Source organism: Cariama cristata, unplaced genomic scaffold (genome assembly GCF_000690535.1).
Source record: "Cariama cristata isolate BGI_N322 unplaced genomic scaffold, ASM69053v1 scaffold29493, whole genome shotgun sequence".
Taxonomy (NCBI): Eukaryota; Metazoa; Chordata; class Aves; order Cariamiformes; family Cariamidae; genus Cariama; species Cariama cristata.
Genome location: NW_009610648.1, coordinates 18,354 through 42,525, shown reverse-complemented (window position 1 = coordinate 42,525; position 24,172 = coordinate 18,354). Strand labels below are relative to the sequence as shown.

Genomic DNA, 24,172 nt, shown 5'->3' with positions numbered 1-24,172 from the left:
GCAGCTTTCAAGAAGGAAACATCTGTACTCAGATATCCTGTGTTAAGTATGTTCAAATTCCCACAACGTAACCGCACAATAAGACCTTGCCATTGAGGAGGGAAAAAAAAAAACAAAACCAACAGACTGAAGAACAATCTCTTCCTACTTAAAAACCGCAAAGCGAACCATTTTTCTTGCTGTTGCACAAACCTGGCATTCTTCTGTCCCACAAGTCGGATGGGGAAACAATGTCGGGGTCTCTCTTCCTGACTTCATTGAACTAGAAATACCAGGCGATGTACTTCCTGCAGAAAAATGAGTACTAATAGCACTTGTTTTCATTTGTGTCAGCAGCTTAAGATGCAGAGGTGATTTCCTGCTCTGAATCAAAATGCAATGTCATGGAGACTAAAGAATGCCTTACAGTAAGACAGTTCTACTTGCCTACTGCTTGAGTACTTAAGCTGAAGTAGTCCATTTGCATTGAGCCAGCGTGTTCTGGTGTCTGCATCTGAAAAATCAAGGCTTTGAAGGAGTTCTCTGCACCATCCTTGCAACAGAATGCGAAGGTGTCTATAATGCGAGTTGGCTGCGACTGGACGTACGGGCAGGAATGTAAGCTTTGGTGCCAGTTGTTTGCCGAAGTCACCAGCCATTCTGCAAAACTCTGGGCAGGCTTGGACATGGTTTGCATGCAGCTGTCCTGGCATGAGTGCTCTTCAGGGAGGTCCTCAGGAATCTTTGCTTCATGACCTAAATAATCAGAGCTCTGATCCTCTCTTACAAGAGAGTGAATTTGCTTCTCAAACACCAGCCTGCTTCTCAAATCAGTATCTGCCTTTGAATTTCTTCCTAGGTTGACACTGGATTCATTCTATGTTGTACCTGATGGCATATTTTACAGAAATGACACATTGGTGGTGTTTTAAGATGTTTATCTGCAACTTTCTTTCAGGTGAACGAGTGCTTTGTTTTCATGGACCTCTCCTTTATGAAGCAAAGGTATGTGTGGTTGCTTATTGCTGCAGATGGTTCCGAGTGTTCCCCAAGAAAAGAAGGAATTGTATTAGTTTACCTGCTGTGCCTCACTAGATAAGATTAAGGACTGAAACTAAAATGAATTAAAACCTGATAATATATGAAATCAGTTTTAAATCCTGGAGCTCTATATTATAGAAAAAAAATCAGAAAACCCAGTGGTACTATTCTGGTAAACTGCTGAAGGCTGGGTGGTCTTACGTGTTGAACATCTGATACACGTGTTCCCAGAACACTGGGAAGCATTTGTGCCCACAGGACTTGGTGCTGGTGCTAATGCATGAGCTAGTAAGTTAGCTGCAGTTTGAGCTTCCTCAGAGGTGTAGGTGGCTGAGTACACTCAGTGGTCTTCAAATGGGACAACACTGCAGAAAGTGATGCTGGGTTAAAGTGACGAAGGAAGTGGCATTCTCAGTTCTGGCCTTTTGGCCACAGAAACCGTGCATTGCAAATTTGTGACTTGGAGGAGTATCCCTGCTGCTTCAGTTGCAGGCCTCTGCTGCAGCGCTTTCAGTGATGTGCTTTTCTGGTGGGCCTTGAGCAGATGTCGCTGCCATGCCATCAGTTTCACTGAAGGTATAGCTCCTAATTTGACTGCCTGTTTCCACTTCCTCTGAAATTGAAAAAAAGGGCTTTTGTAGCTGTGTGGATTAGAAGACTTGCAGAAATTCCCGGGGCACCTTAAACAGAGATTTAAATCCCTTAGGCTTTGATGTCAGTAAATGTTAACTGATGGAACAGCTTCAGAGAGGTGGTAGTAGGGAGGCAGCTAGAAATACTAGACATCTCTTTCTGTGCTATCAGGAAATAGTCACTCTAGTGTTAAAATGATGTCCAGGGCATTGACAGGGGATGTGCTTGTGTAAAACGTTGTCACTTTAGAGATTCTCCTGTGTTCTATCCCTTGCTGTAGAACTGGAGGACAAGTTTGTTGTGAATGTATGCTCAGAGTGTCGTCTTCTGCCAGTGCCTGCCCAGGTGCTAGTACAGAGGGGAGAGTAGTCGAGGCTTCTGTTTTTGTGGAAACAAATGTCTGTTAGCAGCAATCTTAACTCTTTGGTCAGGTAAACAGCCCAGAGCCAGTACAACAGGGTGCTTCTCCATGCTGCGCTGTGCCCCTCTTCTCCTCTGCGCAAGGGTGGAAGCAGTGTCGGTGGAACTGGCGCTGCCAGCTTGGTGCTAGAAGGGATTATTTCCCACTTGGGAAGATAGCTTTTGGCTGGCTATTTATTTTGAGTCTGGATCCTTCTGGGCTCCTGGAACGGCAGAAGGAACTGGGTTTAACTTTGTAAAACTACTTTGTAGGTAGTAATGAATAATAACCTTAGCTTTCCTCCTGTTCCTTTGATCTGTTTTTCTTCTGTGATTCTCAATATGTAAGTTATTTTGTTCCTGGACTTCCCACGGCAAGCTGATCAGAGAAGCAAGGATGTGTTTGTGTTAGAGTAGTGTGAAAAATTATGGCAAACAGTAACTATTTGTACATCTCTGTACAACGTGAAGTTAAATGAGATTCATTTAACATGCTTCTAACCACCAGCAGGAAGAAAAATATTTTGGTACAGAAATATATTTGAATCTTCTTTTACTTCATGCTCAGTTCTTTTATTCTTTGGAACAAGTAGACACTTAAGCACACAGTCTGTATTTGGCTGGCTTTAACTTCAGGACTGTCAGAGTGAGCCATTGGTGCAGTAGTATGTCAAACAGGATTAGGATATCCTTACTCCTAGTCGCAAGTCTAAGTGAGACTGAGTTTAAGTTCTGTGTGTGGCATTTTTAAGATTGGTACTGAAATATGGTGTTCCTCTCGATGTTGACAATTTTTTTAATTGAAGAGGGCATACCACATACCGCATTGAGGTCACCACAATGGTCTTGAAAAAGTGTTGTGTAGCAGAAAGCTCTGCCCTCTTGAATATTTAGAGATAACTCAATTAGCATGGCAGGAAAATAGCAATTATGACTTCTGCAAGTAATTTTTTTACTTCAGTGGAAAAAAAAAATAAAATCCTTAAGAAGGGAGCAAAAGCTAGAGCCAAAGAGGGTGATTCTTCATGTTTTACAACACCCTTACTATTTCACTGTTAAGGTGGTACAGTGGCACCTATGTCTCAGCATCTCCAGAACAAGACTTGCTATGGATGAAGTGCCGAAGTTGGTAGATTAATTTGGTATAGCCAAGAAGTTCAGGGACATGTGGTGGGCACATAATTGAACTAGCTAGGTTTACGTAGTTTCTATTCTGAGCTGTTTTATTCAGGAAGAGGTATTCCTCTGGCTGTGTTTTTTCTTTGATGTAGATGTGGTCGCTGGAGCTTTTACGTGCCGGACTGCAGGGGCAGAAGGAAGTTGTGTTGTTACCGTGCAGTGTCTGCAGTTGTTCCAGCTCCCTTGAACATGTTCCTCTGAGCCGAGGCAGGGTCCCACAGGCTGCGAGTAGCACTGTGCTAAAGTGTAAGGCAGAAAAGTTTGTGAGGGGCACTTCTGAATCCGAGTGATACTGTGGAGTAGTTGGAGCAACCTTGTTATGTATGTGTTCCCTCTTTTAATGGTCTGGCCTTAGTATCAGCGTATGAGGAAGTTACTGTATTCATAGACCAGTCTTTTGATGGAAATAACTGTTTTTATTTACCTCGTGTATACATTCTTAACCTAGCAAAAGCCCTTACTGCAACTCTTTCTACTGAATATAATGTGCTCTCTGTGGCTGTAGAGATCCATACTATTTATTTTACTTTTGAAGACTCCTCTACTTCAGCCAGCTTACCTGTCGGTGAGGTAGGGGCCTGCATGTGAACAAGCTCTCTAGTGAATGGCTTTTGGCTAACCTGGGGGTAGTGAAGTGACTGCTTGTTTACTGTTCTGGCCATCCTCAGGGGTTTCTGACCCTTCTGGTGAATGAAGGGATCCCTTTGGATAGCAGAGCAGAGTCGCTTGTTTGCCTGGCCCTTCCAAATCCATGAATAGGCAGTAACTTGTGTTAGAGAACTTAATTTCTGCTGTGAAAGAGCTGCTGGTATATCAATTGCTTGCATGGAAATCTCTGCATGCTTAAACTCTGAAAGCTAAAAAAGCAAAACTCATTCAGATCCCTTTGTTCTCATTGGTACTGACTGCACTTTCTTCTCTGTTCTAGTGTGTAAAGGTTGCCATAAAGGACAAGCAAGTGAAATACTTTATCCATTACAGTGGTTGGAATAAAAAGTAAGTATTGCATAAAATGAAAGCAGCATTTCACTTTCCTTTATGGGAGAATGCAGGCTTTGTCAGTTTGAATGCGAGCTTGATGGACTAGCAAGCGCTACCATGTCCCTGTTGTTAGGAGATTGTTTCTGAAATGGACCCAAATGACTTTTATACATGAACCAGTGATTCATAGTAACACAAAGAAAACATTGCCTAACTAACCATTTCCTTCAGAGCTTTGGTTGTATAGACAAACTAGCTTAGGGTGTCAGTAGGGTAATGGGAATACTTTATAGCATTCTGTTTGTTCAAGTTTGAAAATAGTTACTGTAATTCCTCCCTAGCAGAAATATCTAGTACAAAAACTTCCTTGTTATGTGTTGGTAGGAGAGTCAACCCCTACTGAGGTGGAGCAAAACTCTCTACTTAAATACACAGCATACTTTACTTTTGTACCACTTTTGGCTGCAAAGTTTGGTAGCAAAGATTGGGGGAAGGATGCCTTACTGGAGGCTGTGTTCAGAATGGGAAAGGCTGTCTGGTTTAGTCCTTCATAGGAGCAGGCATGGCCTTTATTGTCAGCTTTTCATGTTAAGGTAGAGATGCTTTTCCCTTCTGCAAAAAGGGTAGGATTCTAGGTGAGAGATTGCTGAAGAATAAAGTGTCTCCATGAAATAAATGCTGAGCCCATTAAAGTGAATACTTTCATGAGATTATTGCATTTATGTACTTGTCTGTGTTTTCTTTCATTTGAATTCTGTTCTGCTACTAGGTTTTGAATTTAGGAAAGGTGGAGGTTTTTTTTTAGAGATTAAAAGCTTCGGCTCTTCTGACTCCAGAAGTCTTTCAGGGAGCACTTTCTTGTTTGGTTTCATTTCAATGCTGCAGAGTCTAGAGGGAAGACTCTTAGTCACTAGTATCTTGATCTCACTGATGTGACTAAAAGCTGAAACTTCATGTTTTAATATGTAACTTTTTTAAAATGCATCCACGCACCCTCCCTGCCAAATGGACAGATAAATGTTTTATTGTAAACATTCAAAGTTACAGAGAGTGTAACTGGTTCTTATGGTGGCTGCTGTATATTAATGAGGCAGCATAAATTTGATGCTTCCTCTCCTTGTTTATCTCTGATGAAGGGTGCCATAAGTGATGTTGACTCCTGCTTTTCTTGCTTGTGCTGTTTGATTATTTTTTTCTGCTTTCAAGCTTCCAATTAACTACATTAAAAGTGGCGTTGCTGCAAGATCCAGACAACCGGGGCAATATGACTCCTTAATTGTGGTTTCTGTAATTATGGTCCTTTGTTACTTGTTAATTGCTCGACTTCTTAATGTTTTTGCAAACATCAACAGTTAGGATACCAAAAAAGTTTCTTCATTGTACAGTACAATGTGCCGCAGAGTTATATAGCACTTTTTGAAGGTCTCTTGCAGCTGTACAGGCAGGATTAAGACAAGTGGCTTAAATATCTTGACCAAAGCACTATCCTGAAATCATAGTCTTAGAGAGTGTACAGCTGGACATGTGTTCCTCTAAGTTTTGGATACTAAGCTTGCCTTATCTTAACGCTCTTGAAGACCTTGTACTCCTGTAGTAGATTGGTTTTGCTACCTCGATGTGTCAAGACTGGCAGCTATTGCCATGAAATGAAAATGACAGAGAACTCTCTATATAAAGAGCTTTAACTTGCATACTTTAGAGTAACTTGGCCACTTTTAATGTGTTTTACTTGAAATAAATTGTCAGATTGCTCACATTATCCACTCTTTGTCAAAGTGGAATTCTTGCTCGTAATGGCAATTTCCCCAACACCTGTTCTCTTAAATCGTTCACTTCAGATTCTTCAAATATTCATGCCATCTTGGTTTCCTTCACAGACAGAAATCAGAGCTCTTCTTCTTACAGTAAGATCTTATTGCTGAATTTGTTAACCTATGAAATGTTGGAATAGATAAAGGAAACTTGCTTCATAATATAGTCATGGCTGCAGGTGTCCCATAATTTAGTAAGTGTAGAATATTTTTTTTTTTCCTGAGATGCTGCTTTTAAATTAAAGCCAGTCCCCTCCCTCCTAAATTACCCATGCTTCAAGTTTGGGAAAGTCTTTGGAAATGACTGAGGGTTGTACTTCCCTAGAAAAATCGTTACAGATTCAGTCAGCGGGGAATGCATTTGGTAATTTACAGTTTCAGTTGTGCCAGCCCATGACTTGACACAAAAGCAGAGTTCAGTCTCAAATTCTGTGAAGCTTTTAATTGACTATTGCATGTAGAATGCAGTTATGTAATGTTTTTTGAATGATCGTTTGATTTTTTTTTTCAGCTGGGATGAATGGGTTCCAGAAAGCAGGGTGCTCAAATACGTGGATACCAATTTGCAGAAACAAAAAGAACTTCAAAAGGCCAATCAGTAAGTATTTTTGTTAGAAGTCCTTGTCAGTCAATTTTTTTTTATAGAGCTTCAATCCAACAACTATATATCAAGGGAAGTTTGTGAGTTTAAAAGAAAAAGCCTTCAGGAAGTGTTCGTATGTTCACTTATTCTTGAGATGCTTTGGGTTACAGAGGCATTCTGATCTTTGTCCTCTAGCAGTTTAGAAAGAACAAGCTGCTACTTAATTTTAAAATGGTGGCTTGAGGTTTTAAGGAAGAGCAGGTTGATGAAATGGCGAGGCAGCCTGACTAACTGCAAGTACGTCCTGTAATGTGGAAATTAGGAGGCTACAAAAGACCATTGTGCAGTATCCTTAACATACATTGTTAAGTGGTAAGGATCTTCTCAGACAGCTTCGGAATGCCTACAAATACTTTGATTTTTATGAATGCTAATCTTGTATTTCTCTAATAGAAATGCTTTTATTGAACTTGTTTTATATCTTTCGGAAGCAGTGTGCTGCTTCCATGAGGTTCAGAATAACAAGGATGGGGCGGAGGGTTCGAATGGGTGTTCATACTACTCAGTGTTGTATGAAGAAGTCTAAATCTCCTTGATACTGAGTTGAATTTGTACCTGCTGATGACACATACTGATTCACAAAGCCATTTACTAGACATTCTCTGAATGTTTTGCATATCCTATTACCCTTTGAGGGAAAACAAGCTTCTCTTTTCATTAAAGTCTTATTTATGAATTTATTTTTTTTTTTTAAAGGGAACAATATGCAGAGGGGAAGATGAGAGGTGCTGCTCCAGGCAAGAAGACTTCTGGTCTGCAGCAGAAAAATGTTGAAGTGTAAGAAGCTTTTTATTAAAAAAACCAAACAAACAACCCCCCCCAACCCCAAACAACAACAAAAAAACCAACCAAACACCAACCTGAAAACCCCCACCAAAAACCTCCCAAACTTTTGCTTGTCAGTTTTACTATTGATCTTTAAATATTATTTTTCTTAGAATGGTTCTGCAGGTTAAATTACACTACTTCTGACACAACCCATACAAAAGTTGCGTTTCACTTTTGTAATATCAAAAGGCCTTTGAAGTATTTTATTAAAACTGCCTTCTTAGATTGTGCAGTGTTTAACACTGAATCAAGGTACTGAGTAGACACTAACACTATACTTTTTTGCACTCTGTTCCTCTTAAGTTAGTGAACTGACACTCAAAAAGTGGTGAGGCCTCGTAAGACTCGTGTGTCTTGGTGAAATCAGCTTCTGTATAGAATTTTACAGTTCTACCAAGCTGTGCAAGCACTTTTGAATAAAATCCTTAAAATGCCTTGCCTTCTTACGGTACAATTGTTAAAATGCCATTTAAAGAGTCTTTGTTCTGATGTTTTTGACAAAACTAAACCCATATGCTATTAAAAATGGTTTTGCATCTTAAGAGACCAGAAGCAAGCTCAGACATTTATTAGAAAAAATTATTTCAGGATGTAACTGTCAGATTTCTTTCATTCCATCCTTTTTGTTTTTCAGAATAGGCTGGTATGGTGTTACGTTTAGATTCTCATACAGTCAGTACAGCTCTACTGCTTTGCTCATGTGCCGTGAAAGTCTTCTGTTTGGGGTAGTACTTCACTTAATTATGAAGGTGGTCGTGACTAACTTGATGTTTTGAACTCCTAACTTCATTTATGATTCTAGTCTTCATGAGGAAGCTGTTGAAATTACGTCAATTCCTAAGAAGAGCATTTGGCAGCAGCCTCAGATTTCTTGTCTCATTTATGGGCAACTATGTTATGAAATATGTATCATTGATTTGAGAAGTGCAGCGGTAGTGGGAACAGTTGTTTTGGTTTGGGGTGTGTTTTGTGTTGTGGTGTTTTGTTTTTTTTTTTTCCTTCCTCTGTAGATCCTGAATGCAGATTTCACTTTGAGATTAGTGAAAGCCTAGCCAAGGCTGTAAATTGGCTCTTGGTCTCTGGAATGGGGAGTCCAATGGATCTGGCCATAATGCTGTGTGCATGCTGTCTTGTGGTCTGTTGCTGTAGGTTCTGAGGTGCTTTAACGCCACCGGTTTGGTGTAGGGACCTAGTCACCTGTTTGTCTTCATTTGGGGGTGGGAAAAAAAAAAACCAAACCAAATGTCTGTTTAGACAGTTCCTAATGAATGTCAATAAGATCTGAATAAAACAGATTAAATTATGACCATTACTAATTTGACTGCTTAAGGGGTTGTTGCACCTGGCTCTTCTTGCATTTTAGTCAGTGGGAGTAGAATTAATTTCATGTGTAACTTTGACACAGGTAGTGATGACTGAATTGTAAATGTCTACAATTTGCGTTATAGAGAACATCCCAATGGTAACTTCAGGATGACATTCCCCGTACTGTCAGCTTTAGTCATCTTGGTAGTTCAGACTGATGGCAGTGGGATGAGTTGTTCTCTGGCTGAGTCAATGCTAAATGTTTACCTGTGCTTCAAATCAAAGTTGGCTTAATCCTCTCAACCACATCTAATAATGTTGTATCCAAGCAAGACCCACAGCAAAAATTACTTCATCTTAGGCCTCTGTGTAACTCCAAAGCTTGAAAGCGTGTTACCAGGTCTGTCTTTACTCTCTGGTTGAAACCAGTTGGGGACAGGGAGTGGCTTTGCTTTTTGCTGTCGTCACTATCCTAAGCATGGGTCGTTGTTTCCAGCATAGCAAAACAGACAGTAAGCTAATTCTCTGAAACTTCTGTTTCGTGTTGATTGGAAAAATTAATTCCTTGGTGGTGGATTTTCAGAGTTGTGAAGGAGAAGAAGGAAAACTGTTGTCATTAGAACAGCGGTCTTGCATTGTGAAGGTTATTTATGGCAGGGTCCCATATGCTTGTTGCACTGATCTTGCTCCTAGTCTCTAGCCATTACCAGCATCCACTGCATCCTTCTAAATTAGACCTGTGCTTCTTTCAACAGTCTCCCTATTTTTCTTCCCTATTTGGAGGCTGAGAGAGAGGAAATTCTTTGACTTACCCTAGCAGTGATGCAGGGTTGTCATACTGACGTATTATTGACCAAACTACTGCATCTCACATCCTGCTTACAGCTAAAGGCAAGATGGCTTCTAAAAAATCTTAAAATACAGTTCCAAAGTAAAACTTCTGGATTGTTCTCTTGTTGTAAATCTAAGGTCATTGTAGATACATAAAGTACTGATGGTGGGGAGGGGGAGAAGCTGATCATGCAACTATTCTAAAAGGGTAACGCTGTCAACCTATTTGGGCCTCAAAATTTACCTTTTCTAGCATTCTTGGAGGATCGAACAAAGGGAAAGGTAACATATTTTGAAACTTATTTGTCAGATAGCCAAACAATAGTGGAAAGGAAATAACAATCTAAGCACAACTTATCCTCCAGGAATGTTCAGTAAGACTGTAATACACTGCTAAAAAGGTAAATTTTTGAATCTTAAATAGATTCGCTTTAAGGCTAAACACTAGGTCTGACATTCTTTCCTTAACTCAACCCCCATTGTGCCTAGATTTTTCAGACGAGATGGAGCGCATACTGTTTGCTGTTTGGAGACCCCTACAATATCGACGCGGTGAGTTAAGGATGGATTGTCAAACCAGGATTTTCATCCTGAAATCCCAATCTCCTTGTTTTCATAGATTTCTTTTAGAGACTCTTAAAGTCCTCAGTTGTAATAATGTAAGCTTTGGTAGCAGTTCAGTGAATTATAAGTACTGCAGTATATTGTTTTGGGTTGTTTTTTTTTTAAAGCCAGTATGGACTACCAGGTTTTAGTTTCTCTGAAATGTATACCTTTTCATTTGGGATAGGGTACAATATGAGTAGTCAAATGCATTCAATGTGTCCACTGCTTAAAGAGAAGTGGAGGACAACTGACTTCAGATTTTTGAACCTGGATAGCTCTAGAATGTTACAGGTGATCTGCATGCTTACTGCAGCCTGCAGTTCTGCTTCCATGGAAATCGGTAACAAACAGCACTGTCTTCTGTCAGTCTTGGGAGTGAGGCTGCTATGAGGGATGGTGTTAGAAATGTGAGGTTTGACCTTGCTCCTTAATATGCTACCTTTTTATTGTTGGCTTGAGTCTGTTCAGAATAACTGTTTCTGTAAACTGCAGCAACTGGTTCAAAAAGCTTTTGAGACTATTTGCAAGCAATATTTGATCAAATGGAAATATGCATGAAATGCAGGTTGTATACGTTTGTTTTTAAAATAATTGTTCACCTTACGATAACTAGAAACTATCAGAGAAAAAATTTTGTGTGGTTATAGCAGGCTGCCAGAAATGAAATACAACACAGAATACAGATACTAGCTTCTCCAGACTTTTTATATGTAGCTATGCTGAATTTCAAATTCTAAGAGTTTATGCTACCTTTCATGGGCTTAACACGATTAACTTGCAAAAAATCAGTAAACAATCAGAGTTAACGGGTGCTTAGAAAATAAGAAGGGCAACTGAGAGTGTTCTGGAGGGAAGATACGGCACTGAATAACTAATTTGAGAATAGCATCTGTTTTTAAATGATATCTATGCAAGCAGTCTCATCAGAGATGCTCTCAAAACAGTATGACAACCTGGGAGTTACTGTTTTTTCTTCTAATAGAAGTCTTACTCTTAATCTGAACATATTACTCAAAAACATATGCTCCTGCTGCATGTCTCTTGTGGCATCCTCTGCTATCTTTGGCACAGCTAGTAGCTCTCACAAGCTACTTCAGGCCCTCTGAATGTCAAGCAACATATGAACGCTGCCTACGTGCCACTTGTCTAGGGCTGCAACAACATGGGAATGGCTGCACTGGCTAAAGCTGGAGATTTTCCTAACCTCTTCTGCTCTCTAATGGTCACCAGTAACATGTGCTTAGGGATAATCAAGTGAGTCAAGCCTAGAATGATACTCTACCCCAAATGCCCTTTTTGCTTCTGGCAACCTGTAATTAAGGGACTTCAGAGCTAGAGGCTGTATCCATGTGATGGGTTTAATAACCCTTTGTAGGACTGGTTTATGTTTATCAAATAACTTCTGAACCATTTGGACTTTGGGTGTCCACATCATCTTGTGGCAGCGTGCTCTGATTTTAATTTGGTCCTGTGTTGAAGAGGAGAGGAAAATGGATGATGACTCCTGTCTTTTTTAATGTCTGCTGCTTTGGTATTTTTGGTGTTTTCATCTCTCTTGAGGAAAGATTGATTAGTTCTTTGAGCTTCACCTTTTATCCCTAGTGATACCTCTACCATGTTTCCCATCTTCTTCCTGCCCAGTTGACAGCTTGAAGGCCTTTGTCCGCCTGGTTACTCCTGGTATAGAAGCTGTTGTACGCTACCAACTATTCTTTGTTCTCTTTACCTCTTCCAGTTCTGTTGCATGCCTTCTAAGATAAGGCTGCCTGACCAGACGCAGGAGACAAACGTGTATATAATCCTGACTTTGTTTTTTATTCTTTTGCTGATAATGTTTGATGGTTTGATTGAATCTTCATAGGAATGCTTCTTCTCACAGCTAAGTTAGTGACCAAGCTGCTTGAGCAATAGGAGCGGATTTCACACTTTTTTCCAACATTCTTATTTTTTCGCACTTGAATCTTTTCATTTACATTTTTATTACTATACACCTTGTATTAGGAGAGACTTTATGATTTCATATAGCTCAGTTTCAAATGTTGTTTTATCGGTAAACTGGTGCCTCATCTCCTTTTTCTGGTGTTTACAAATGTATTGAACTCAAATGCCTGAGACCAAGTGGTAGCTGCCTTCATTCTCAGCTCATATCTTAACCAGCTGTTGTGGGAGGTTCTAACAGACCCTGAGTCCCTTGAAAAGGCACATGGATTTGGGGAAAGTAAAACAGTTGTTAGTGTTCACAACATTTTTATCTACCTGTTCATGGACTCCTAACTGTTGTGGAGAAAGTAACCCTTCCAAAGTCTTGTTTTTTTCCCTCATGTCATTTATGTGTGTTATTCTATTTACTAAGCTATTTTTATCTTCTACTGACAGTTCTGTGGACATGTCCCAGAAGACACTCCAGTTTAGAGCTCTAAGCATTAACACTAACTCTTTTGTGCAAAGATTGCTGTCTTCCAGAGGTTGTACGCAAGGTTCTGTGAGAGATACTTGATTATCTTTCCTCTGATGAAGGTCTGTGGAAAGGTGAAGTGCAGCCTTTCAGTATGTTGTCTTCTGTGGCATCCTCTTTATTCTTACCATTTGATTGCGAGCACAGTCCTGTTTTGCAATCTGAGATTGGAATTCTGGTGTTATGCTCTTGTGGCATGGACTGCTTATTTTCCTTCTGAGTCCGTCACCTTTGATGTATAGCATTTCATTGTTGTGAGCCGTTCTGTAAGCTGTAATGCTGTTTGTTTTCTACTGATGGCTATGTCAGTAGTTCATTTTTGACTTTCTAATTCAGTCTCACATTTTGATCCCAGATACTTGAATATTCTTGTTACAGCTGCGTGTTCTTGTTCTGCTAAAATAAAACCCTGCAACGAGGGCTGGGTTAGCTTCTTACCAGAACTGATTGCTCACCCTGCTGCTTGGAGGAGGTAATGTCTGACGACAGTGAGATGCATCCTTTAAGTTTGAACTGTGAGATGTTTAGCACTTTGCACTTCTGTTCAGTCTTTTAATTAAAACTTCTTTCCACAGAAGCTTCCTTGAAACTTCCATGCTGCTTTTTAGTTTTGTTGTCACTTTTCAGTGAAAAATGCCAGTCAATGGAGAAATACGTGAATGAAGAATAGCAGCTGGACTGTGCTTGCCATATAAAGAGAAGGCAATGAAAGTTTTTATACTGCTTCTCTACAGCAGTATAGAGCTTGCAGTTCACAATGTAGTTGTGAAGTGGCACAAAAGGATGTGTTTCAACCTATCCTAGATAATGGTTCATCTTTTTGTGACACTTCAGGACTTGCATTCCATTTGTCCTTGCAGGAAGGCATTATCTGCCACCGTGAGGAGCATGCATGGTGTTCTTCGGCTTTATGTCTCAAAATGAGAGTGTGCTTGGTCCGATTAATGGCATCGAAGATGCGCTGCTCATTTCGGGCTACAACTTCTATTAGTAGGGCTGCCTGTACCCTCTGTGATACAGATGCTGCATCTCTCTCCTGGATATTGAGTGCACCGCATGCTTCAGTTACTGTACACAGCAGCAGCACTACCTTGCACAGCTGCCTTCACCTAGTGAAAAATATTATTCCAGAAAGCCTGCTGTACAGGCTGTCAAAAGTCTGCCAAATGCTAATGTTTTGTCTCTAACCTTAGCTCTTTCTGTTTGTTCCCTAACTCAGATTTGTCTTTTAGACTTTGCAAACAGATGGCTGCTTTGACTTGAAGCAGAGGCATATGACTTGAAATGTAAGGAATCAGGAAATACAAAGAATGAGGTGGGAGAGCACAAGCAACTGCCTAGAATGGTTTATGCTAGACTTTGTGCTTCAGTAACATAGATATGGTTTACTGTCTTAATTGCAGTAGTTCTTAAGTACTTTATATTGCCTGTCTATTCCAGTTTTTTAACTCTGCTTCTAGACTAATGCTTAACATTATTTTTATCCTGTGACTTTAATTCTGGAAAGAACTCCCTTGTTTACTCTAGGTTTGGAAGAAAAGACTTTCTCTTCAATACACAAGTCTGTTATCAGTGACTTAACTTGGCAACTATTTCTTCTTCCTGGAGAGATGTGATCTTTGTTCTGCCCACAGTTTAAGCCTAACGCTTGTTTGACTTGAAGCTTGAAAAAAGCCTTACTCTTCCTATCTTCAGATCTTCCTAGAAACTCTGCCTACTTCCTGACCCAGATAAACCCAGTTCAAAGCCTGAATACAAGAGTCACTTGAGATAGTGGTGAATTTCCAAGGAAATAATTTTGTACTGGTAAAAAGTGTTATCCACACAATCTGCAAATTTTTGGAGAGGTTTAACTGGACTCCTGTTAATAGTGAGCAAATTGAAACCTGACTAGTAGTGCTCCTAATTAAGACTTTGTGAAAATGGTTAGTAAATATACAAAGTTCAGATAATAACAAAAATACCTGTTAGGACAGTTTAATTTTTTGTCATTGATACTCTTGACGTGTCTGAATATTTACATATTGTGTGCATTGATTTTTCAGGTGTCTTTAAAATTTTTGCAAGTACAGCTCTTCATTTGGAATTAAAAAAAAGGGCTAAGGGTAGGGACTTTAGAGAAGTGTGAAGTGTGTAAATTAGAAACAGTAAGTGCTGAGAGAAGCGTTTGGAAGAAGGTGAATATTAGGGACAGTGCTATTTAGTACTGTTCCAAATGTTTCTAATAAGTGGCAAGTGTAATCATGATCTCCCCTAAAAGTTGATGATGGAACTGTAGGCAGTCCATGCAGCTTCATGCATGTAATTCTGATAGTGCTATTTAAGCTTCCCTTTGCTGTTGTAGTGGTAAAACTGTGGTTTTTTTCAGTACTTTGCTGGAAGTTAATTCAGTTGACTGAGACTTACCTGATAATTCCCAGCACTTCTGTTTCCTTGTCCCATATTCTGTCTCGAAGTGATCCCTGAAATACAGAAATAAAACACCTACAAATCTAGTTAGTTTCCAAGAGCATTTGGAAAGTATGAAACATCTGTAGATGTTACTTGCGTAAGTGTCATTCAGTACTGGTTTTAAATACTCCTGTGTTCTTGGCATGCCTTCTGGGGTTTTGTAGGTTTAAGTTTAGTGATTCCCCCCAAAAATGGTGAATTCTAACCTGTTACATGAAAAATCTTGTAGCATCATAACTGTGATGCTAAGTCATATCTGACACTACTTTCATGTGCTTTTATCTAAATACTCCATCGGCCACTGAGTATTTGTTCATTGTTCTCAAATTAGCAGACAATTTTTCTAGCTTTCTACTTTCAATTCTTTAAGTACTGCTATCTTTATATTTGCAATAATTTGTGTTCTTCTTGCAGGAAAACAAAAAAGAACAAACAGAAAAGTAAGTATGTTTTTATTTTGTATATAAGTGGGTAACCTTAGTGAAGGTTCTTAGCTGGAATAAGATCTTAACTCTGCCTCAACCGAGTTTACTTACTATCACCTTGTGTTGTTCCTCTTGGAGTTCAGAGGTCTCTTCCTCTTGGTCAGGAGGAATGCATGCTTCTCTGGTTTGTGCACAAACTACTTGTTTCAGTCTGTCAAGATTTTTGACCTCTTGCAAATTAAAAGCTAAGTGATATCTCCATGGATCTGTTGAAATCATAATTTCGTAAGTCAAACTTACATTTTCTTACTGAGATGGAGATGGGACATATCTGCAAAGCTGAGCTGCTGGTTCCAAAAATTCTTGTGAAGAACATTCTAGATACTGACATACTGGTTTGGTTTTAGTGCAGCAGCCTACATCTTCAGATAAATGTAAATATAGCAGTCTAAACTATCACAAATATGTGGGACTTCCAGAATACAAGTAATATTAAAAACAAGTGAAAAGGTGACCTGAGAGAAATCTGAGTCTTTCAAATCCTTCTTCTAAATCTTTCTTTACTAGTATTTCTTGCTGACTTACCAGATTTCTTAAGCAGCATAATGTCTGTCTTCTGTACAGCTCCCGGAATTGGAGAAGGGAGCAGTACCAGTGAGACTCCTCAGCCTCCTAGGAAGAAGAGGGCTCGAGTAGATCCAACAGTTGAAAGTGTACGTATTTCTAATTCTCTCACAGGATATTTGAAAGAAAATGGGAAGGTTGCTTTGCTCAGAAATACAGACAGCAATACTTAGTCCTTCAGTGTGGCAGTGTGAAATGTTAGAACTTGCAAAACTAAAGTTCCCAAGTGACCTTGAAAAATGTAAGCTATTTTCTTGCTCTCTGTGGAGCCTACAGGAATCACTGTAGTAATTCCTCAGTCCAGTGGTGTATTTCAGTTGTGAGAACGAGGAATATGGGTGACTCTTAGCTTTTACAGTTTTTGTGAAAGTAATTAGTCTGGCTTCACTTTTTTCAGGAAGAAACATTTATGAACAGAGTTGAAGTAAAGGTCAAAATCCCAGAAGAGCTGAAACCATGGCTGGTAGATGACTGGGACTTGATCACCAGGCAAAAGCAGGTAATATGTCAGAAGAACAATCCTGGCCATCAAGACACTACAACTAGAATTTCATATCCCCTTTAAGCGCAGTGTAGTGAAGTCTCTTGTAGAGTTTGAGAGCAGCCTGATGGCTTACTTGACAGTTCTAATTCCAGTTGGATTTTAACCAGAGGCCACCTGTGAGTAGGACTGTGGCTCAGCAGGGTTGCATGTAACTTTGTAGAATAGATTTGGTCTAATCAAGCATAAGCTAGAAAGGCAGATAATTTTAGCAACTTATTTAAGCTTTAAGTGTGATGTTAACTCTACGCAGGCTTGGCCTGCTGATGTATTTTGAACAGCTTGCTTGGTTGGTAGAGAACTGGTCTGTAGGAACATCACATGTGATGGCTGTTCTACCTCAGCTCCTTCCTGCCTTGTTTGTGTCACTCACTGCCAAGTTCTGCAAGTTTCTTAAGTTGTTCTACAGCTCTGACAGAAAGCTGTCGCTTAGTATAGCAATTCTTAACTTCTGCCAGGTTGGATTCATAGAAAGTTTCCTGATACAGTAAATGAAACTTTGCGTTCTGTTTCAAAAGTATAAAACACTTTCATGAACTTAAAATGTATTACTGAATCATGACACTTTGCGTTCTGTTTCAAAAGTATAAAACGCTTTCATGAACTTAAGTCACGATTCAGTAATACATTTTATTTCTTGTATGAAACCGCTACTAAATTTGACAAGAAGCATAGAAAATAATACTGTTGAAAAGTGTGTTTTATTGTTAGGCTGCAATTGCATGCTCTGACTTACTGCCACTCTGAGGTACTGTCTCCGTTCTTGCAATCCCAGACATGTGAAAATCCTGTTTAAGTCCTGCATAGAAAAGGCTGACTTTTCTCAGTGAATACAAATTTCAGACTTGCATCAGCAGTAAAGGTGCTTAAGCACTGACTCCAGTTCTGGAGAACTAGGTGGTTTTTTTTCCCCCCGAGAGTCTTCAGACTGTAGTGCCCTTGTGAAAGGAAATGGATAAGTGAACCGGTTCCAATCCCTCAAAAAAAAACCCAATAACAAAAAACCACAAACAAACAAAACCACAAAACCAAAACAAAACAAAAAAAAACCCAAACAAAACCCAAAAAACCTCACAGAAAAAACCAAAACACCACCACCAAACAAAAACAAAAAACAAACAAAAAAAAGAAAAAAACCCAAGTATGTGAACTAGCTGTACTACTGAGCCTTGCCATATACAGCTGAACTGGTGTCTGTGGGTACAGATGCTCTGTGTATGGTATTAAAGATAGAAGTTAATCCTTGGTGAATCGTGGCTGGGGAATATTTGTCTTCAATTCTGTAAGCTCTGATGTAGCTCTAATACTCTTCAGACTGCGCGGGCAGTGTAACTTCCCGGCAGGTACTTGGCAGGCTTGTTTACTTTGCAGCAGTCATAGGGCCCGGTGCTCAACTGTGGATGCAAGAGGAGCAGACAGAAGATGCCAAGTGGTCACCATTGCTTTGGTAACTGCCGTGTGGCCTGGCGCAGGCAGGTCTGCAGGGGCGTGCCTGTACTTTGCTGCTGTCTTTGACTCTTGGGGTGACGTGAGTTGTTCATCATCAGGTTGCTGTTGAGCAGCACAGGTGTTAAAAGGGAACATGGATAGAGTCACTGTTACGGGCTTTTTGGTATGCACAACTAAAGCAGTTGGGTGCTTCTTTAATAATACTTAACATCTTAACCTGTTAATTTTATTCTAGAAATGTCCTTACCTGTGTTGGTTTAAATTCAGCTTGCAGATACAAATGTCTGCATAAATCAGACAACTTTTATTTGTTCAGTTTTACTTCTTTTGTAGCTCTTCTATCTTCCTGCCAAGAAGAACGTTGACTCCATTTTAGAGGATTATGCAAACTACAAAAAATCACGAGGAAATACTGATAACAAGTAAGTAGTAGTCTTTTCAAACCTTAAATACTTCTTTTGCTGTTTTTGTTGGACTTGTATTTCATTGAAAATTTAGTAAGGTTGTTAAACGTGTCCCAGCCCTATGTCCAGCTTCATGTTCCAAGACCAACATGACTGAAGAGTTCAGAAATCTTTGAGGAGGTAATTCAAGAATGCAGTTCTGCTTTCTGGATATTATTTCTGCTTCCCCACTTTCCCTAAGTCTTTTCCTAAAGGAATCTGATAGAAGCCAAGCGAACGGCTCTCCACCCCTTCATTCTAGCTCAGGCTTCCTACATTGGGTGAATAAATGCAGTGGCCCTTGCTAAGTACAAGCTGAACAAACTTCTCACAAAAGCTACCTAGCAGATGAGCAAAGCGTTACTGTATGGGTGGACTCCCTCCTGGAGGTAGAGAGGGGCGGGGGACAGGGAGGTGGACAATGACTTTTAAAAGAATCAGATGGGCAAAGCTAATTACTTCAAGGTGATAGCTTTGAAGATTCTTATTTGTAATTAACCCAGCAGTCCAGCCCTGACAACAAATAAGGTGTGTTTATTCTTGAACAAAGCTTTCCTGTTTTAAAGGGAGAAAAACTAGAAATGTGGAGTTATTTTCTTCCATTCAAGAGGAAGTGTATTATTGAATTGTCAGGGTGTTTTAACATTCTCTTATGTAATTGTCCTAATGTCTGTTTTAAATTTGTTTGCAGGGTGGAGTGAGGGTTGTACTTCTCAGATGTGCAGTGTTGCTGCTAATTCCTATATAGTTATTCTTCAATTAGGTGTGAAGTTGGAGGCCTGCAGGAGCGTGGCATTGAGAGGCCTAGTTAGAAAGGGTCAGTTGCCTGAAATACTGGCTGCCTCTTTCCGTTAAGCAGAAGTTCAGTCTGATTCCTTAAAGTAGTACTGTACTTTTAAACTGGTGTGAGTTGGGATTGACTTTGGTTGAAAACAGAAGAGCTGGTAAGTGTCCCTATAAATACTTACTGTTGCTTTGAAAGGACTGCTCTAATAGTTAATTTCTTTAAGTGAGTAGATGACTAAAAGTAAGGCTTTTCTTAGTTTGTCTGAATTCTTACCAAGTTCAGAACAGTCCATTTTTAAAGGAGGTCTTGAACTGCATCATTCCCTGCAGCTGTACATTTTAAGGTCTCCAAACAAATTTCCGTGAAAAATAATCTGAAGGCTTGTAAAAGATCTTTACGATGTTGATGGACTCGCCAAGCCAAGTCTCATCTTTGTGTCCATCCAGTCACTGGACCAAGACTTGCAGTGTTTTGTCTCTTTACCAGGGAGTATGCAGTCAATGAAGTTGTGGCTGGAATTAAAGAATACTTCAATGTCATGCTGGGAACTCAACTCCTGTACAAGTTTGAGAGGCCCCAGTATGCTGAAATTTTAGCAGATCACCCAGATGCTCCAATGTCTCAAGTCTATGGTGCCCCACACCTACTGAGGTTATTTGGTGAGTATGACCTCTAGAGACTGAAGAGCAGTTAGAAATACTCAAATGCTTCCTTCTCCCATCTTGACCCTCAGTGGGTGTGAACTGCAGAAATTTGACAAGCAGCTATGAAACATGTGGTTTCATTCTTTCCTTACTCTCACGTACCTAAAATGTTCAGAGCCATTCAGGGATTTGGAATGGAAATGGATTTTCAACAGTCTGGTTATTTTAGGTGAGCTTGTATATATTGCAATAGATTCCTGGGCTGCTTTTATATACTACTGTAAGGTTTTAGACTGTACTTAAATACTTGTTAAAGTTGTTGTTTATAACTAACAAGTGCTGCTTCTTTTGGAACAGTACGGATTGGAGCTATGCTTGCTTACACTCCTCTTGATGAGAAGAGTCTGGCTTTGCTGTTAAACTATTTGCATGACTTCTTAAAGTAAGTACTTTTAAAGTCTTTTAGCAAGAAAGAAAAAGCTCAGTAAGGGCAGGCTATTGTAATGTGGGCTATTTTCAGTGAACAATTGTTCTACAACACATATATCGTCTGGGGCCTGTGTGCAGTATCTTCACGGAAGACTGCAGTGAAGCTTTCTCAAACTCTGCTGTACAGTAACAGGAGTAAGACTGGTTTTAAGGTCACTCCAGTTATACTGAGATTATTGCTAGTTGGATGTGTATTTACATATCTATTTGTAGCTGCCATAAAAAGCAGATGACAATTAAAGCAAACTATGAAATTACACAACAGTTACTCAACAACAATTGAACAAATGTTGAAAGCTGATGAACCTTACTAATATTATTTCCGGGACAGACTGTCATTGTAGCTGTAGTGCACTGCAGCACCCTGTGGTGCTGAAGATGTGTTACATTTAGGATGAAAACCCCATCCTAAATAATACAAGACTGTAATGCAAAATGTTTCTTAAAACAAAAAAAAAAAATCAGACATTTGATCTCAGACAGGTGATGAAATACTTCCTCACTGCTGTAAGGGGCTATGGAGTCACTTGCTGCTTAGTTCACCTGTAAAGGTTTCCTGAATATGAGCTTCTAAACCAGAATTAAACTTCAGTGTAGCAACTGAGGTGTCATACCTGTGCTCCCCCACATGTCTGTACGAGTATGACTTCAGCAGCTTCCATGCATCTGTACAGCACTGGAGGAACTTAGTAGTATGCTTCTGCAATTCATGTAGACATGCACGTAGGCAGAGGTGTGTGATGTGAAGCCGGCTCGCAGCATCGGTGCTGCTTTCTGCTTTTGCTGTACTGGCAGATTTTCTTGGTTGAATTTACTAGAGCCGTAAACTTCCACTTGTGATTATCTCATGGAGAAGATAAATGTTCTGTGTATTTTCTAAAGGCTTTAGTGGTCTACTGATAGTGTTTGGAAATGCTGATTTATAAATAATTAGGGTAACAAAGCATTAAGCTGTTTTGCCAGTAAATACCAGCTTTTACCTCTGTGTGATTGGATAAGCTATTGGAAGTTGAAAGAAAACCCTCAGTAAATCTAAGATGGCGCTGTCGAAGAGCTAGAAATGGATCAGCCTCATTTCCAGGGCAAACTTGCCTTGGAAGAGTCCTAGAGTCTCGAGTGGTTGATAGTCTTTTGGGTCAGTCTGAAGTAAAACGCGAGTGCTGAAGAGCTTTCAGCTGTAAAGTCAGAAAAGTGAAGCCAAGGCACTGACCAGAAATCCCTGAATCTGTTCCATGAGAAGTAAGGGTGTATAATGCTTAGCTGCTGCTGCACTTTGTTGCCGGTTGGGCATTTTGCTCTAGCCATCGCTCAGCCATTCAAGTTCCGTAGTTGTGCAGACAGAACTTCGTGTCCTACTCCGTGTCCTACTCCTTGTCCCTATGCCTTTGAGTACAATCAGTAGTAAATTGGTTCTTGGTAACAGCAGATGACTGAACCTCAAATGTAAACTGTTTCACCCTGTTAATCTTAACCTCCCTGTGCTTGCTTGAAGCCAGAGTTGCTTGACAACTTGCTTGGAATCGAAATTTTTTTTTTTGGCATGAGCTGTCAAATCTCTAATTGCTTACACAGCTGACCTTTTAGTAGATATGTAGGAGATATTGGATTTGTACTCTTGAAATCATGTTTTATGGTCTCGGCAAACACCTAACAATTCACTTATGTGGCATTAAACGACGGAGACTTTAGGCAAGAAGGTAATTTAATCTTTTTATTATGTTTCATAGGTATTTAGCAAAGAATTCCTCCGCATTGTTTAGCGCCAGTGACTATGAAGTAGCCCCTCCTGAGTATCATCGGAAAGCAGTATAATAGCGTGCTGCTTTACAATGAAGTGATAATTGGATCCTTGTAGTACTGTCCACTTCTGCATCTTGTTGTTCACCTTTCTATTGCACATGTCTCTATTGCACAAATTCTGTAAACATGAAGTGAATAAAGTTGTGTGTTTAAAATGGAACTGGCATCTGTAAGTTCTGAGGACTTCTTGTCCCAAAACGGAAGCTTTGAGTTTAACAGGAGCTCTTTGGTGTTTCTGGCTTGCTACTGTTTGCATCGATGGAATGTGAAAAAGGATGCGTTATGATATTTCAGTGTTTGAACTCTTCAGTGCTCGTAGGTCTGTTTTGACGTTAAGATTTGCCTCACTAACTTGCTTTATTGCGTAGTAATGACAAACGCAGACTCTCTGACCTGTGAGGGTTGTGCTCACCTAGTGTTGGTGCTATTGATTAGTCTGACATTCAAACTCACTTACTTTCTTGGTGTTGGAAGTAAAATGTTTGGTCCATAAATGTATGCTTTTATTTAGATGGTTAAAGAACTGTGACTTTTTTTATATTCTAACAATAGGAAAATGTGTTACTGTATTGTAGTGTCTTGGAAATGTTGGCCTTTCACAGAGCTGTTTTACAAATCTTCAAATAAACTTTTTTAATTTCAGATGTTGTTTCTAATACTTGTATTTGCATCAGTCACTGCCTCACGACAGTGTCAAGTGTGATCTGAGTGTATTAAGTGAGTATAAAGTTCTGCAACATTAACTTGGAGATCCTGTGTTTCCTTTTTAATTCTAAGGACTGGTAGTTAAAGCCCACGCATCCAGTTCCAGTGGGTGAAGTGGATTCTTTGTCTCTGGGATCGTTATATAGTCCGTAAGTAGTGATAATGCAGTTTCATCACATTTGTTGCAGAATTCTTAAAAAGCTTGTTCTTAAAATCCAGAACCCTGAGAGCACACTTTGCCTGGCATCTGCCAGTCGCTTTCCTAGTCTGATTCAACTTTATATGCATAGCAGCATCTTCAGTGGTAAACCGGAGGGCGTGAGGCATGCTGTGAATTGCACCGCTTGGTCAGGTTGCTGGTTTTAATGGCCTGCTGGAAGGTGGTGTAATGCCCCGTGCTCCTGATTATTGTCTCGGTACCAGTGCAAAAAGAGCTGTGGCAAAAGCTGAAATAGGTGGTGAGGAAATGGTTGTAAGAGAAATATGAACTATTGCTGACAGAGAAGAGGGTCTGACGCTGCAAGGTGCCTCGTGTGTGTTGTTTTCATGGGTGGATCTGTGTTGTACTTGGCTTTGACCTCTCAGCATCAGGCATGTGAAGCTTTATCTCTCTTGGCGTTGCGAGTTCCCTTTGAGCTTACACACTTTGTCTGGGAAGGTCGCTGATGGAGCCAGCCCTGAGCTGCACAATCCAGGGCTTACGCTGCTGTGTAAGGCTCTGTCCTGTCTAGCTTCTGCTGCTTTTCCTTGCTTCCCTGCGTATTTCCCAAGGCAGCTTGTCTGTGCTAGGGCACCCTGAAGTTAGGAACTTGCTATTCCAGCCCTCTGGGCTAAGTTCTGTCTGGGAGCCGTCTCCCGTTTAGGCCTTCTCTCTACATCTCCTTCTGCCCTTAGGCCTACTCAGAAACTCTTGTGTAAGGACTCATTTGGGTCAATTTGATGGTAACTCCTTTCTGTTTGTAAACTGTGTGCCTACTCACTTTGTTACTTCGGAGCGAACTCCCCAGCCCAAAAAGAAGGGAAGCCAGCTGGGCTGAATTCAGTGCATCAGGTTGGCTTTGCGTGGCAAATGCTTTCGTACCTTGATTTTGCATCTGTGGGATGGGATCTAGAGTTCCTCTAA

At 40.1% G+C, this 24,172-nt stretch overlaps 1 protein-coding gene across 1 annotated transcript; it reads left to right on the top strand.

The window, feature by feature from the left end:
- The first annotated feature begins 219 nt into the window (after positions 1-219).
- Positions 220-22,897, top strand: LOC104159925 (mortality factor 4-like protein 1). Its single transcript, XM_009697951.1, is given in 14 exon segments — positions 220-239; positions 241-275; positions 938-984; positions 4,160-4,227; positions 6,535-6,621; positions 7,363-7,443; positions 10,120-10,182; positions 15,557-15,582; positions 16,192-16,280; positions 16,589-16,690; positions 18,515-18,603; positions 19,898-20,070; positions 20,413-20,497; positions 22,272-22,897. Coding segments are annotated over 14 exon segments (1,050 nt in total). The 3' UTR covers positions 22,357-22,897.
- Positions 22,898-24,172: the final 1,275 nt, after the last annotated feature.